This window comes from Brassica rapa, chromosome A03 (assembly GCF_000309985.2).
Source record: "Brassica rapa cultivar Chiifu-401-42 chromosome A03, CAAS_Brap_v3.01, whole genome shotgun sequence".
In the NCBI taxonomy this organism is placed as follows: Eukaryota; Viridiplantae; Streptophyta; class Magnoliopsida; order Brassicales; family Brassicaceae; genus Brassica; species Brassica rapa.
Genome location: NC_024797.2, coordinates 13447170 through 13464576, shown reverse-complemented (window position 1 = coordinate 13464576; position 17407 = coordinate 13447170). Strand labels below are relative to the sequence as shown.

The 17407-nt window shown below is 34.8% G+C and overlaps 3 protein-coding genes across 4 annotated transcripts; 1 reads left to right on the top strand and 2 right to left on the bottom strand.

The window, feature by feature from the left end:
* Positions 1-471: 471 nt before the first annotated feature.
* Positions 472-7918, bottom strand: LOC103858560 (sodium transporter HKT1). Of its 2 annotated transcripts, XM_009135941.3 has the most exons (6): positions 5889-7918; positions 5690-5816; positions 5056-5621; positions 3293-4938; positions 2420-2650; positions 472-2001 (listed from the first exon to the last, which is right to left on the bottom strand). In XM_009135941.3, exons 4-6 carry the CDS (start codon positions 4366-4368, stop codon positions 1788-1790), a joined length of 1521 nt encoding a protein of 506 aa, XP_009134189.2. In that variant the 5' UTR covers positions 4369-4938; positions 5056-5621; positions 5690-5816; positions 5889-7918; the 3' UTR covers positions 472-1787. The 2 variants fall into 2 exon arrangements, with proteins under 2 accessions (XP_009134189.2, XP_033144941.1); XM_033289050.1 differs by having other exon boundaries at positions 3293-5621.
* Positions 7919-10182: 2264 nt separating this feature from the next.
* LOC103858558 lies at positions 10183-11051 on the bottom strand. The gene is made up of 2 exons (XM_009135939.3): positions 10728-11051; positions 10183-10555 (listed from the first exon to the last, which is right to left on the bottom strand). The coding sequence occupies exons 1-2, from the start codon at positions 10934-10936 to the stop codon at positions 10351-10353; spliced, it is 414 nt and encodes a 137-aa protein (XP_009134187.1). The 5' UTR covers positions 10937-11051; the 3' UTR covers positions 10183-10350.
* A 5393-nt stretch (positions 11052-16444) lies between these two features.
* On the top strand, positions 16445-17225 carry LOC103858557. Its single transcript, XM_009135938.2, has 2 exons — positions 16445-16722; positions 16850-17225. The coding sequence occupies exons 1-2, from the start codon at positions 16523-16525 to the stop codon at positions 17064-17066; spliced, it is 417 nt and encodes a 138-aa protein (XP_009134186.2). The 5' UTR covers positions 16445-16522; the 3' UTR covers positions 17067-17225.
* The last annotated feature ends 182 nt before the right edge of the window (positions 17226-17407 follow it).

Below are 17407 nucleotides of genomic sequence, written 5' to 3'. Positions count from 1 at the left end.
CCCTAAAATAATTAACCAAAAATCATATTATCCGATAATCTCAAGTATCAGAATTACTAGGTGTTCTATCCGTGTATGTGGGCATAATCATTCTATAATTACTTATTGATACATGCATTACTAGCTATAATGATAATTTATTTTTTATGTTTTCATTTCATAATTTTTACTTATTATAAATATTTTGAAATTCTTTTTGTACACTATATTTATTATTAATAAAAGAATCTATAAATTACTCAATATTCATTTGTCAATTATATATAATGAAATTTTTTACTTGATTGATATTTAGTTATGTGTTTTCATATTTTTATTTTTAACTTTTTTATTAAAAGATATTTTCAGATAATAACACAATATATAGTAATTATCTTTTTAAGTTGAAATATATTTTTTGGTTTTGGATAATTTTTATTATTAACTTCAATTACTTATCTAATCAAATAAATTTTAAATTCATTTTCTTTTTATTTTATTGGGCTAATTTGTATATTTTATTCATTAAGATATTAACAATTCTAACTTTTTAACGCGAGAACTGAATGCAAAAAAAAACACTTTGCGAATAATAATATAGAAACTATAGATGTGAATCTAATATTTCACCTAAACTCCAAACACAAAAGCCAACAATAACAAGCTGAACCCGAATTATTAATCGGGTATTAATTGATTTTTAACGTTATTAACTGAATTATACCAAAAAAGAATTTCATAATATTCAAACGGTTTATTGACTTTATAGTTTATACCTAAAATATCCAAAAAGGAAGAAACAAACGCTGATGCCAAGATCAACAATTTATGCCTTTGGGGCCTTAGGTTGAGACATAAACAGGAATATCAAGAATAGTTATTTCAAATTTGACATAATAAATTTATTTATAAATAGTAATATAAAATATAATAAATATAGTTTAAATGGATAATTGAAAGATACAAATTTAAATGCAGAAATTAAAGTCCATAATTTTACGAATAAAAATAAAAATAAGACACATGATTTACCACATGATATGAGAAGACATAATCTACCATATTGGTTATTTAATAATTTATAGAGGAAAAGCCTTCTAATCTGTTATATTGATCATTTCGTATTCATAGATGCAAAGCTTACTACATGATCATAGTAAAACTAAAATGTTTTGATCATTTAAGTTAAATTTCATTTCGCTAGCGGAAAATCGTTTGCTGATAACTTGTTTTGACTTAGAGAAGAGAATATAGAAAAAGTGCTTAAAATTATTAAAATATTATTATATCAGTTGTTTTTGTAATGAGAGGAAACGTGAATGAGGAAAAAATGATTTTTTATAAATTAAATTTATGTCTAAAAAAATAACAGATGGGGTGTTTATTTATATTTCCTCCATTTCAAAATGATCAATGTTTTAGAAGAAAAAAAATTGTTTCTAAAAGATATATATGTTACCTTTTCAATATATATAATAATGGTAAATTATAAATTTCAAAAACAGTAATTGTATTTATAGAACTTTGATTGGTTAAAAATCATAGGAAATAGCTTAACACAAAAAACAATTTGTCAAAATTTTACTTGTCTTTTTAATAAGTGTAAAAACTCTAGAATATACATTATTTTGAAATGCATGGAGTACTGAATAATTCATACGTAATAATGAATCATGTCCGGTGAAGTGGACAATCATTCTTTGATATTATTATCTCCTAACAAGAATTACCACACAAGCTTATAAAGTAAATAACCAATAAAACGACATACAAGATTAACTGTATTTTATACTTGTATATATCTTGTGTCAGGAAGACGAGGGATAAAGTATCCAAGCTCGACCAGATTTGGCTGTGAACTGCTTAAGCCTACCATAAAACATTACTATTATTAGTATGAATTTTCCACTGGAACTCCATCTTCCTGCAAACCCATAACCTGCGTCTTCACAGCCACCGTCACTGACGTTCAAGCGCCGTTCACAACTGTACCCGGTCGTGAACCCCACATTTCCATATGCACTGTGATGACAATATTTTTTTTAGTTTCACTAATAAGTATAGTTTTCATGAAATGAACTAACCTTGAAGTTTAGTATATGAATGTCTTTCATAAGGACGGAATATCAACAAAAATATGATGGTGTTAATCTTTTTTATCAGTCTCACAGATCTGTCGGTTGACCATGACTATGCCTAAGCTACTCATAGACTCATTATCATTTAGAACTTGAAAGGTGCATTTATAATCAATTGTATTGCTCTTAATTATTGTGGGCCTTTTTGTAACAAAATTGTGGGCTATTCTTGCTAGCTTTTTAATTAAAAGATAAAATTCATCCAAAGAAAACTTTAATTTTGTGATTTATAGGTGGATCCATGCATCTATATAGAAATACGAAGAGAACCCGAAATGTAATATAGAGATATGAAAATATACCTGACAACTTCAAGAGTAATGTTAAGAACGTTGAAGTTGAGTGGATCTCGTCGTAGTTTTTGCCTTTCGGTGATAGAAATGAGAAAGATACATATCACCAAAAAGGAAAGTTGTGACACAAGGAGCCCACTCTTCTTTCCTCCCTTCTCATATCCGGAATCATTTTCTTCTTCTTTTTTATTCTTCTTTTTTATGGTGAACGGCATAAATAAAGTGTATGGGGGAAGGTACCTTATCAACGCAAGAATTTTGTTTTAGAACATAAGATAACATTTTTTTTGGTTAAAACAGATGCTTTGTGAATATGATGAATTGGAATGCTGTGACATTCTCCACTACCTTGAAGCGATATCTTTTATTGGACATATATTCTGATTCATTCCAACAAATGTTGTCTACCATAATCTCTAGTAAGTTCCTTTTAGTAATGATATTCCAGTTACGTCTAGTTACAAAGAACTTCAACTTAACTCTTACATAATGAACATTTTTTCAGTACACTCATTAGCGGAACCTACGTTGTCCAAGAAGGTGGCACTAAAATTTTTAAAAAATTATTAAATAAACCTAAATTTTAGTTATTTTTTTAGTAAATAATATTTTCTAGCTATAATTTTAAGTTCATATAGGATTTGCCCCCACCAAAATATAATCCTACATTACACTAATAGAGAGTTTCTTGTTTAAAATGTAAAGTGTAAACTATTTAAAATGTATATATTTTGATTATTTACAAACTTTATAGGTCTGATGTTCTTGTACCGAAAACTCAGCAATCTGTATAGAGCCGTCAATGATTCATCTAAATATTTTGTCCATGCAAATGCATCGATATAGTAATATATAAATAAGGAGAGAATTGAAGTTACTCACATCATGAGGATGAATACTATCAAAATAGCCGGGGAAAGTGTGGATAGGTCGACAATTGTTTCTCCAGTATGTCTCGAGTTTACCACTTGAAACAGCGATCCAACCAACTTCTCATACCAATTCATTCCTGCAAGAGACTCCGAGCTCCAAGCAAAGGTACAGAAGAGAAAAAGTTGTATCAAAATAAACCCTAACACCGTCAACCCTAGGAAAACACAAAGACGAACAGAGAGTAGATGAGAGTATCCCATCTTCTTGCGATTCTTGAGAATATAACCAAACTCCTCACGTTTTGTGGTCTTACTTAATCCCCATATTAGCAACCGCAAGAAGCAAGGGAACAAAGTGTTCCCCATCAATACTAGAGGGATTAAGAGCCAGAGGAGACCCGAGTTCTTGCGAAAGATGATCATGTTCTCATTCGTGGGAACAAATCCGCAAGTTGCGAAAGTCGATACAGTTGTGAAGATAGAGAAGGTGAGAGTTGATATTTCTTTGGAACGAAGAACATCTCTTGCCGTTTTAACAAAGCTTACGTACACAAGAAGCAACATAGAGCCAGCTATGTTTGTTACAAGATTGTAGCCAATAACCACCAAGTACAAACACTTAGACGCCTTTTCATTGATCTGGCTAGGAATCTCGTGACGATCATTAATATTTTCTTGGTCAAGATGGCGATCCTCGATGGTATGATCTGCCTTGAAAGAGCCGATAAGATGTTTAATCTTGCTCTGAGGGAAGACGAATTTAGTGAAATGGGACAGGTAGATATTGAAAAAGGAGGTGAAGATCGGGCCACCTATAAACATGAGTATAGTGATGATTATAAGTTGGGTGTTGGAGAAGACTTCCATGTCGACGGTGGACATGGAAGAGACGGTGATGGCAGAGACAGAAGTGAAGAAGATGTCCAAGTCATGGAGACGTGAAGTCGCTCTTGGCTTAAAGACCTTAAGTGCTAAGAAACCTAAAAAGGAGAAGGACAAGAAATAAATGAAATTGAGGAAGCAGGGGCGATTTTTATAAAGTTTCGAACGGATTTTACAAAATTTTCTTCCTGCAACTCTATCCATTTTATTTCTTGAGTCGGTCTAATCATTATAATTGGGCACATTGTGTGTTTATATATATACAGGGACATTAGTATTGTCTGCCACATATAATACATATGATGATTGTTACTAACACGACAGCATTGTCTAACCCAACCCGTTGTTCCGATCCTGAGAATTCTCTTTCGGCTTCTTATGGTATTGATACCCAACTATTGAGATGACTAGTCTAGTTGAATTACGTGAATAGATTCTCTTTCTTAATACAAATGAAAGAAAACGGGCATATTTAGAAAAATCGCATATAGCAACGATTTTGACTGTGACTGTGACTAATATTTCGGGACTTTTATCAGAAAATACCAACAAAAAGTCACGAAAATAAATCGTGGTTATACGAACTTACAAAAAAATGTGACAGAGAGTGGTCATACAAGCACAATTCAGTCACGTTTTTTCGTGGCAAAAAAATGACGATTTTATCATAAAAAATTATGCGACTGTTTTAGAGGTAGACAATAAATTTTCGTGTCCCATTCGTGGTTAGATCAAATATAATTTGTGTCAAACTTTTCAAGCCCTCATCATCACCTTTAAGAAAATTAACAACAAGAAGTTAGACTATTCAGAGTTAGACAATTCAAAAGTAAGACAATTCAGAGGTAACGAATTGAAGTAATAAATGAGAAAGAGCTTAGCATATTATACCGATCTTTGCAAAACGATTTGGACCTAACCAGTGCTTGTGCATCTTTTCCCCTGCAAGAGAAGAGATGAGGGATCCAATAGCTGATTCACTCTTCCTCAGTGCTCTCTCTGATGAGTCAGCAAATAAAGCTGACTATGGGAGATCCTTCTACGCAAGAAAATCAAGCTGAAGTTTCGTGATTAAGTCTCAGACTTAGTCTTCTCTTTTTATTTTTGTTTTATGAATAATCAGATCACTTATTCACTTCTTATTTCATAGGAACAGTCTAACAGAGTAACGTGAATCACTTTCCCATTATCTTTTCCATTATGCATTTGTTTCCAAGTTTGTAGGAACGTCTAGTTTCAATTTGTTTCCTATATAAATCAAAAAGCCAAAAAGAAAAGGCAGAAAAATTTGCCTGGAGTTACGTGTGTTCTAAGTATTCTTTTGCAAGTGTTTTTGATCAACAATTATAACCTACCAACAGAGGTTTATCCCCCTCTGTCTCCCAATTCTCCAGCAGATAAGTCTAGTCTGACTCGCTGATGTACTTAGGAAACTTGTCTTACCAGTATTAGTTTTACTACAAAAGAAGAGAAGACATTAGTAATAATGATTAATGGAGAAAGGCAGGGGAAAGGAAACACTTACAAAGAAATTGTGCCACCACTTATCATTTCTCTCATTTGGAACATGCTTCTAGCTTGACCACTACCACCAGTAGTGTTCTTGCCATGTTGCTCTGATAAAAGAATTTACACTGGGATATAAACAGAAACTGAAACAGAAACAGAAGCATCATACTAAATACAAGAAACAAAAGTAATGAGAACTGATTGTGGTAACTTACCACAAAGCTCCATTGAGCTTCCTTGGATGGAGGTGTGGCTTGTTTTCTCTTGTCGGAGCACGTAGCAAAACGTCCTCGGTTCTCCTGATGTAGTCTGTTAGCAGCAGAAGAGGCCGCACTAGAAGAACCAACAGCTCCATGAGTCATGGAATAAGGTGTACCAGGAGTCACAGGACGTACTTGATCTAAGGAAGGATCCCTTTGTGGTCTTCACTGTTGCGTTTCTGTGAAAGAGTGAAGAGGTATGAGTTGGGAGAGATTTAAATAACAAAAACATAACCACGATCCCTAAATACTAATCGCAAGATTTAATGGATGTCCTTTACCCGAATGCAAACTCTAGAGAACATAAAATTGAAACCCTTTTATAGAACCGAAACCTTAACACAAAAGAGAACCTAAATCAAAACCCCAACCCTAATGGAAAGTCTTAACATAAACATGCAACTGAATCACTTTCTCTGTGGTTGACGAACATAGACACAGTAATGTTAGGTTCTCTTATCTAGGCCATGGTTGTGTTGGTGAAAGCAGTATCCTCGTGAGAAGTAAATTGGCCAAGATGTGTATTTATGTTGCGGGCTTAATACAAAATCGAAACCTCATATAATTCGTTGTTTGCTGAACGTGTTAAGTAAATCAAATAGGTAAATCAAGCACTGCGGATCTAGCATATCTTGCGGATCAAGAGTAGACCATCACACAAATCTAATGGTATAAATGTACATTAAGCCGATCTAGCAATCCACAACATATGTTTAAATGTTGAAAGTAGATAAAAGCGGTCTAAAAAAAGAAGATAAAAGCGGTCTAAAATATTGTATAATTTTTTTAAGAAAACATAAAAATATATTGCTAATTATTTCATTAAAATATATTTTTTTGAAAAAATATAATTTATAAATGTAACACATCTAAATTCTTTAACATTATTTATAAATGTAACAATTTGAGATTTAAAATAAATATATATCTTATTTTGGATTCTTTAACATAAATTTTTGGTAAAATATTATAATTTTTCGAGTTTTAAATTAATTAAAATATTTTTTAACATTCAAAAGTTTTCATACATAACAATTGTCCTGAAACTATCTTCACCAACTGAGAACAATATGTCGCAAACGTTACATGGAATTGTCTCGGATTCTTCATAGATTCCATCGCTCATATAAAGACTTCAAATTCTGCATGTAAAGGGGATAGGTGCTCTTAGTATTTCTTTCCCCCATCAATCCATCAAAACCCTCCAAATTACTATACCAACAATTGCCCGAGAATAAGTTATTATTCTTCCATGACCCATATGTGAAACACCATCTTTCTATCCTGCTAGGCAGTTCGCGAATTTCCTCTTTGCCATTCTAGGTTGCCGGTGTCTGAGTTCCATTCTGTGGCAATAATATTTGAGTCTTCTTCCGTAGAATTGCTTATGTCTCCACCAAATGTAGAGTGTCTCTAGGATCTCTATAAAGTCTGTTAAAAACCTTATCATTGCACCCTTTCTAAATATACCATAATATCCTAGTAAACTGATCATCTTCTATGTGTAATGCAATCCTCCAGAACAAGCTATCCATATTTGATTAAACTAATTGCATGGGAAAGTTATCTGGACTTGTAGGAACTCTTAGAGAAAGCCCATGTATGAATAGCGGAAGAACATTCAAAGAATACATGATTTATTGACTCATGTTCTGTTCCACATCTTTCACATTGCATATCATATTTTATCCCTCGACTTTTAAAATTCTTCATTACCAATAAACATCTTAAAATAATTTACCATAAAAAATGTTTCAACTTTGAGAGACATTTTGCTTTCCATGCCTAAGCCTGCAGTGTCTTGGTATTTGGGACAAATAATGGTATATGTCTCTCTCTCTCTTTCCGGATAAATTTGCTCTATTGTATATTCAAATTTGGCCAAGTATATACCCGACTGAGTAAAATGTCATCCATCTCTATCTATAGTCTGATGCTGACACAATGGGATGCTTTCAATAATCATCACATCATCCAAAGCAACAAAGTGTCTAGTTACGATGTAGGGCTGATGAGCTGTCTACAGTAAGTGAATTGATTTACTATTTGATGGTTTCTACCAATTGGCTGGGATTTAAGGGCCATTCCATACTGAAATAGATGATCATGTTCCCACCATTTTGATTAGTCATTTGCTAACTAGAGATCTAGCTGATACAATACTTCACCAGCCAAATAATGACGAGTATTATCGAATTGGTTCCAAAGGGCTTGTATTCTGAAATATTGAGCTTTGAAAATTTTTGCAAATAAAGAGTTAGGCCTCTCAGGTAAAAGCCAAAATTTCTATCCTAACATAGCCGTATCAAAATCGTCAAGATTCTTGAACCCTATGCCACCCTCATATTTTTGTCGACATAATTTATCACATGCCATCCAATGCATCCCCCTTCTATTTCCAACAATATTGCATCAAAATTGTGATACTGTACTAGTTAGCTTCGAGGTTGTTTCTTCCAAGAAACAAAAACAGGACATGACATGGCTCAGCATTGCCGTTGCCACATATTTTATAAACACTTCCTCTCCGCCTTTGGTAAGATATATAAATGTACATCCATTCACTTTAGTATGTATCTTCTCTTGGAGGAATCCGAAGATTTATGTTTTTGATCCTCCAAGACATTCAAGAATCCCCAGTATGAGCTCATGCCTCCTAAAGTTTGGTTCCCTAATATATCTTGCAAGTGTCCCGATCTTTTGCCCAAACTGTAAAGAGGATTTTGCGAAACTGATTTGCTGAGCTGATACATTTCCATAATCTTTAAAAATATGTAAAATTGTCTGATATTTCTCCTTTTGCGTTTTACATAAGAAAAGTCTTATCATCTGCAAAGAAAAGATGTGAGATGGCCGGGCATTCTCTCGCTACTTTTAATCATATTAATTTCTTATATTGTTCGGCTTTACGAATGTTTTCTATCAATGCCTCTGTGCACATAATGAAAAGATATGGAAACAAAGGGTCCCCTGCCATAGGCCTCTTTGAGGGATTATATTACCATGTGGTTGGCAATTACAATCTTTTTAAATACAACGATCGGTACAAGAAAAAGAACAAATATGTTAAAGAAGTTGATAATCTCCACCTTCTCCTTCTTTAAAAAACATGTTCAAATCATGGGAGGAAGAATAAGTTTCTTAACCACCACCAAGTCTTGTGGATTGTGGCCACCGTTGAAGGTTCTCAAAGTAACAGAGGCAGATCCGTCTGCGGATTTTTCACCAATACCTGGATCATTATGTATAGAAGTCAGAGAAGGGCTGAAGACCTATGTGATTTTTGTGCAACGTAACGCAGAGAAGTATTTCTCCAGCTTTGCATTGTTTCTCGTTGGGTCATGTGGGGATCGAATAAGGTGGCATAATTCATTGCTGGAGGAGGCAGTCAGCAGACGTGTATGGAGTTATAAAATTTGTCGGATCACGCATGGACAAATTTGGGTAATGTGATTGCGTGAAGGCGTTGGAGTCACGGGTACCAATTTAGGTGGTGAGCTCTCACGTGGCGACATGAGGAATGCAAATACCGCTTTAGGTTGCATGGTCTCATGTTGGAACTGTTGGGATTTTTCTTCGTTTCTTGTCTCATTTTGGAGTCCCTAGAGGTTCCCGCATTGAGTATTTTTCAAAATATTCACTCTATTTTTTTCAGGTGAGTTCGAATGAGGTACAAAACTAATTGTCTCAGTGTAGTGTTGGGATTTGGCTTGTTGAATAGCTAGATTCATTATGAACAAATCTAGTGCTAATATTTATTTCTCTGGTTTTCTTTATCTGCTTATCCTAGGACATGTCATGAGAGCATCTTTATCCCAGCATCCCATTTGGGATGCTTATTTTTTTATTTTTTTCTTTTCTTTAATTTAAAAAAATAAAATAAAAAATCTATTAATCGCGGGTCACCACGTATCAGTGGAATACGCGAACAGTAAAAACAACCCATATAATGCGAAGCTTATCTTGGAACATCAAACATCGGTTGTTGCTTTCTGGGTGGAACCCACCGACTATTAAAATATTTTTTTCTAAGCACTCCCTTCCTCCAAACTACCCCATTAAAGATGCTCTCAAGCACAAAGTCCTTAAAAAGTCTAAAATAACGCAAAAGAATTTCTAACCGAAATTCTCTAATAGTCTCATACTTCAAGCCTGTCCTAGGCAGCCAAAAGAAACATACCAAAACAATTAAACCCCTAGATCCTCGACGCTCTAACCTAAGTTAGGATGATGAGGATTGGGCAGGAAATGCCAGCAACGGGACATTACATTACGAGAAATCACTTAGATATCAAAGCAAATAAATCCCAGTAATGCATAGACTGATACATGACACACAAAATTAAGTCAACATACAAAGACAGTGAAGTTATATCGAACATATCACCAAATATGCGGAGCAGAAACTGATAGCCATTCACTCGAATTGGTAGTGCTTATCAACAGCAACGGATACATCCCAAGTGCAACTCATCCCTTTAGGGAAAACAACAAAGTCGCCTGCTTCTATCTCTACGCCTTCATCGGACCCATCAGGGTACACTTTCACTTTCCCCTCTAGCAGAAAACAAGTCTCCTTTGCATCATAAGTCCATGGAAACTTGCTTGGAGGACAACCCCACCTGTGCCATCATTTCAACCACCAAAACCAATGGAGAGTTAATTCGACAACAACAATAAAAAAACTTAAAGACATCTTTAACAGGCAAGAAAAAAAAAGGATAAAGCTTTGATGATTGTATCTACTGATTGGTTTCGAATCAAAAACAATTACAAAGACGAAGAAGGGCGTACTTGGGCCAACTACGAACACCGAGTTGGGTGAGTTTAGACTCGGGAGGATTCTTCTCGACAAAGATTCCTAATTTCTCAGTAGCAACTGACTCAGCTCGAATAGCAGCCATCGATGGTCCTCTTGTGATGTAGGGTTTGTTTGATGTTCTTGTAAGCACAGGCCGATAAATATTGGTACCTGTTAAATTGATAAGACATATGCAGCCCATCTTTGCTTCTCTGGTAACACCTCTCTAACTTTAACTTTTCTTTTCTTTTTAAAAAATATTCTCTGTTTCCTACTGCACGTGAAACTTTATTTTTGGGCATAACATGACCACATGTTTTGATTTTTTTTCAGGGTGTATTACATGATCCGTTCATTCCTCATCTCTTCAGGACAACGATCATTTTTTCTTCTAACTTTTTCTCAAAAATTGTTCTGAGAAAATTTTATAATTTTCGAATCAACTCTTGCGTCAGACCGTGAGAATTGAAGATCTTCAAATTACTTCCATTTTTTGTAAGCTTTATAAGCTTCTTTCTAATAAGTACATAACAATATTCCCCTCCCCCATCCCTAATTGTTTTAGTTTTCAGTTTGTTCATGATCAAAATTGTTTAAAGAATATATATGCGCAATAATTCCTCGTACAAGAAAAAACAGATACGAATTAAGGATTTCATGTATTAAATATTACTCGTAAAATGTAATTTTCTCCTCTCATGCTTTCTTTAGCAGTAATACCCATTTAGAACATACGAGAAATCACGTAGATGTCGAAGCAAACAAATTCCAAAAACAATTACTAGACTGATACAGGACATACGAAACTAACTTTTCAACAACATACAAAGATTGCTCTTGTCAAAAGAAAACATACAAAGACTGCTTTTGTCAAAAGAAAACATACAAAGATGGTGAAGCCCTTATCCAGTAAATGGATCTAGCCGATCTACAGACCAAATCACTCGGAATGGTAGTAGTGTTTATCAACAGTCACAGAGACATCCCAGGTGCAACTCAATCCTTTAGGGAAAACAACCAAGTCACCTGCTTCGATCTCTACGGCTTCATCGGATCCATCAGGGTACACTTTCACTTTCCCCTCAAGCAGATAACATGACTCTTTTGTACTGAAAGTCCATGGAAACTTGCTTGGAGGAATAAGTTCCCACCTGTGTCATTGAAATCGAATTCAAAAGAAAAAAAAGAACAAAAGGTTAAGGCATTCTTCTCCAGGCAAGGAAAAAGGCTATAAGCTCTCTTTCAAGAGAAAAGAAATGAAAGAATATTTGATGATTGTATACTAGTTGTGTTCAAACAGAGAGCAGAGATCAAGAAGGGCGTACTTGGGCCAACTACGAACACCGAGTTGGGTTAGTGTGGACTCGGGTGGATTCTTCTCAACTATGATCCCAAATTTCTCAGTAGCCATCGATCGATGGGTTTCCTTGAGTTGCCTTTTTTGGTAAAAGCGTTCTTTGAGTTGTTGGTTATGTTTGAGGGTTTTGTGAACACCGTCTGAGACTGCAACGGATATACATTTTTAATGGATAACGTGAGCCAGTTATTAAAAAAAAAATTATGGTGTAACATGATCCATTCACGCATTTTATCAAAAAAAATAAAAATGATCCATTCATGCCTCATCTTTTCAGCTGGTTATAGACTTTCTAAAAAAAAATTTTGTCAGGAGAAATCCTTTCATTTAATGCTTCTAATATGAAACACAAAATAATAATTTTTAGAAAATGTATTTTTATCATAATTTTTGTGATCAGAAAATTTATTTAAAATCAATTAACAATTGTGAAAACATCAAAGTCAAGTCTTTTCATCATAACTTTTTTTGACCAAAATTTCATCATAACTTTACAGTTTATGCACTTTTACTTGCAATCATTAAAAGAAAAAGCTGCTTTGTAAAAAAACACATGTACATAGTACAACTCTCTTCTTGTTGTATATTTTTAGTTACAGCTGTTTTTTACTTACGGGAAAAGTAAGGGAAAAAAAACTGTTTTAGCCATCCATCCTCATCAATCCTGCAGTGGGGAGAACTGAAAGAGATGCAGTAGTCTCTTACATATTCGGTTTGTTCGGCCAAAATTTTTTGAGTGAACCAAAGAACTGAAAGAAATCCTGCAACGGGAAAAACCATAATGTGCATTCATCTCCAAAACTAAAAAATAAAAATATTAAAAACTATTGATGGATTTAAATCGGTCCTAGTGATATCAACAACATATAAAGCACATAAACGTAAAATAAAGTATCATCCACGTAACCGAAATGTCGATAGAATAATTCCGCATACGCTATTTCGATCAAAATGACGATACATTAGAATAGACTTTGTATAATTCCCCAAAAATGTAGCGAAACAATTTCGATGTGAAGAACAAGAAATTATTCGAGAAAACCATTCCATTGAAAGGATATAATAAGAACGTCCTTATTTTCCAATAAAATTTTATGATCTTTCGTAAAAAAAAAAAAAAAATTAATTTCGAAAAAGTTTTCCAATATCTTTTGTAAAATGAAAATAAAATATTTTTACGAAATAAATTTTTGTAAAACTAACATCGATAAAATTTTACAGAAAATGTTTCATAAAACGAAAATAAACAGTTTTACAAAATAAATTTCTGCTAAATTATCATCGAAAAAGTTATAAGGAACTCATTCATAAGAAAAAATAAATAAATAGTTTTACGAAATAAACTTTGGTAAAACTAATTTTGACAAATTTTAACCAAACATTTTCATAAAATAAACCTAATAAAATTTATGATATAAGTTTCGAATAACAAACTTCGAAACAATCTTTGCCGAAGATAAATTTTGTTAAATCAAGCTAAACTTGATGTTTACTAAATAACCTTCGGAAAACTGAACGACATTACACAAAACGATTAACAGAAGACGATAATGGACCTGTCACCCGGACCAAAGTGCTCGCCCATTTGTCCTCGCCCGTTTTTCCTAGCTGTTCCTCCTCGCCCACGACGTCCTCGCCCATCTCCTCCGCATCCTCACCCATCTCATCCTCGTCCTCGCTGCTGTGTGCTCTTCCCGTCCTTCCCAACCCGAGGTTCCCAGAACAAATCCAAAATCCCAAGGTAAAATGTCTGAGAACGGGTTCTTTATTGGTTCTATTTTAATTCTTTGCAACCTGAGTTTGAAACCGTTAACTGGTTCTTCCCAGACTATGACTAATATCATATAGAACCTAAGCGTTTTCACATAACTTTCTTATTTAAATAATATGAAGGTTCAAACAACATCAAGCATATATAAGGTGCACCACTTTAAAACTTACTATATATTACAATACATGATAATTTGTAAAAGGTATAAACACTATGCCAGCAGCTCATCTCCTTCGCAACCGAAGATACCCCTATGGTTTCATACAAACAAAGAGTTTAATGAGCAACTAATTTACCTAGGGAATCGGTTTCCCTAAAAATTAAATCATCTCCCCCCTCGGCAATATGCATCAATGAAGGATATAAACATTAAGCAAAGAAAAAATAAGGCAGTCAAGTAACCGAAACATTCACTCTTCACGAATGGCTAGATCATCATCGATCTTCGAGGCTCCATCTTGCTATTTCTGCAACTTGATATGAAGTCCATTCCGCATTACACACCTCAACATTACACATAAAGTTAGCAAATCTAACCACCAATACATAATATTGCTGCATTTTCATGCAGCCACACGGTCGAGGGTAACTACCCCTATCACATGTGCCTTCGCCTCCTACGCAGAACCAGTTATGGTACAGCCCCAGAAAAGGCACGGTTCTCGAGCGGACGCCAATGGCTCTCACAACACTCTACCTTAGCGTCAGACCCTCACAGATCACTCCTAAAAGTATGTTGCTTAACAATTTTCCTGTTGCATCGTGCTCAATCATAGTATACTATCCTAGTGTAAACTCAAATTATATAACAACCAATCAATTATATGCATCACAACATCAATATACCACAAACAGGTTATACCCCCTAAGCCGAGATCCTAACGAGATAAACCAATATATTTCACAAGCATATCAATTACGATCATCACATTACTAAACATGCAACCTAGCCATGCATCAATCAATACTCTCTTTTTTGCTAAAGCTAACCGCACACTCAACAATCACAACCCATAATTGAGACTCGTTTGGGAGATTAAGTGGTTTAGCCTTAGCAAAATATCTTTATTCCAACTTATCAACTTTCTCTCTTGGCCAGCACGAGTATGAACTTCTATCAAATTAGTCCTAGAACAAACAGATTCCTAATGTTCCATTAGTTGTAATTATGATCTAAAACTAAAGAGAAACTAATATATTTAAAACTAAATCATAAGAGAAAGCCAAAATGTTGAGTTTCCCGAAGAATCGTCTCACCAATAGGTGAAGACCTTCTGCAACCTAGAAGATTACATTTCTCATCCGGATATACCCTTTCCATTTGAAAGATCTGTCTCTCTGATGAGAAATTGTGCTTCCAATGTTGCTACCTCTGGTTTAAGTCCGAAGACGAAGAGTTCAACTTCGAAGCCGCTTCCTCTGTAGTTGCCCGGATTTTCTCAACCACCAGAACCGCCTGACCCTCCACCTTCTCCATCTTTTATGACTGGGCTGACTTCAAATCTGTTTCTGGAGACCTGTATTTCTCTTCCTTTGGTGCGATGTTCTCAGCTCTTAAATTTGCCAAATCTGAAGCTTCCTCAACTTGCGTTTTCTTCTTCGTCTTCGATGATGACTTTTCTCCTTACGGGGAAGATCGGCTATGACGGGATCTGGACACGACGACCCACTCAGATTTATGAGCCTCCACACCGACCTTTCTTGTTCTTTTCTCGCCAGATTTATGAGCCTCCACGGCTCTGGACACGACGACCCACTCATCTCAGCGAGGAACGTCCTGTCCAACCCATGTTCAAAGCCAATGATCTCAGCTGCGCACACCGATAACTGCTCTCTCTTTCCAAGCTTATTAGATTTCAGTGACCGGCGGCTCGGATTTGGCTCAGTCAACTCTCTCTCTCTCCAACACGGTAATGTCTAGTTGTATTATCTTCTATGTTGTAGTTTCAATGTGGTTGTCTTTTAACTTCTATGTTATCTGCAGGGCCGGCTCTGGACCATGCTAAGTAAAACATTCGCAACATGCCTCTAAAATTTTTGAAAAATATTATATACAAATAAGTTTTCGAAAAATAATTTTAAGCTCCCAAATTCTTAAAAAAAAAAATTCACAGACCCAATCACAGGCCCCAAAAATTTTAGGGTCGGTCCTGGCTATCTCTTTTTTTGGAACAATTTCTCTTTGATGGAGTGTAACCAACCACCTTTAATATTTAATGAAATTGTTTCGCAAAAAAAAATGGCGCTTTTCCCAGAGAAAACAAAACACAAATTGGTAAAGTTACCAACCTTAAACCATCTTCAATGTATTTCTCTATTTTTACCTCTAAAATAGAGGAACTTTATAATAGAGATGAGTTTTACTTCAATGTATTTCTCTAAAATAGAGATCTCTATATATAGAGCAACATATAGAGGAATGCTATTTCTTCCCCTATAAATAGAGGAAAAAATAGCAATCTCTATTTTAGAGGCAAAAATAGAGATGGGTTGGAGTGATTTTGCGTCTAAATGCTATTATAGAGATAGAAAAAAAGGTGGGTTGGAGATGCTCTTAGAGAAACATCGCTGGTTGAGCAAAAGAGAAAAACGAAAGAGAAAAACATAGCTGTAAAGACTTGGGCTTCTCTTTCAATCAACAGAGTTTGTGAAGAAATCCAATGGGCAATCATTTTCTCACTTTGTCTCTGCTCCTGGTGATTGTCTGCGTTTGCGTTTCCATCATCACCACTAAGCTAAACCCTAAAGAAGCAATCGTATCTCCCTCCGATTCAAATCCCATTGAAATTCACGGAGTCAAGATCCTGCGGCAACCTTCCGATTCCAAACTTGCTCAACTAGGCGTCTCCTCTTGGCCCAAGTCAGTTCCTTTCTTTAACCCTTCTGATTAGTTATGTCTGAAAGACAGAAACTTTATGTTTAAGTTACTCACAAAAGAACCAATGAAGATTCTCTTTTAATTTTTATTGTTGGATTGAATTGAGCAGGTGGGAAGGTGGTCCAAGCAAGTTTCCATGGACGTTTAAGAAGACAGAGACAATGTATTTCGTGGAAGGGAAGATCAAAGTGAGTGTCGACGGATACGACAGAGAAGAAGATGTCTTTGAGATAGGGAAAGGAAATGTGGTTGTTTTTCCTAAAGACATGAAAGTTGTTTGGGAGATTACTGAAGCTGTCAAGAAACATTATAGCTTAGAGGATTAGTTAAAGATAACTTATGTCATATTCGTGTGAGTTTGCTGTATGTCTGGTTTCTAGTTTGCATCTAGCTTTATCTATGGCGTTGCAGTGTAGATGAAGATTGTGTTTGGGACGTGTTTGTATTTTGATGAATGATAAGTTGTTTCCATTTTCATTTAAAAACATCAGCGCATTCATTACATGGCAGAGCTAAACACTAGGCTAGATAGCAACTTCCATACTCCTAAATTGCTGGTACACATGAGTAATTGAGTAAACTATAGGAATATCAAGAAAGTATTTAAATTAAACAATACTTGTAGAATAACGTTTTTTTTTTGTGTTAGAATTGAAGTATTTATAGA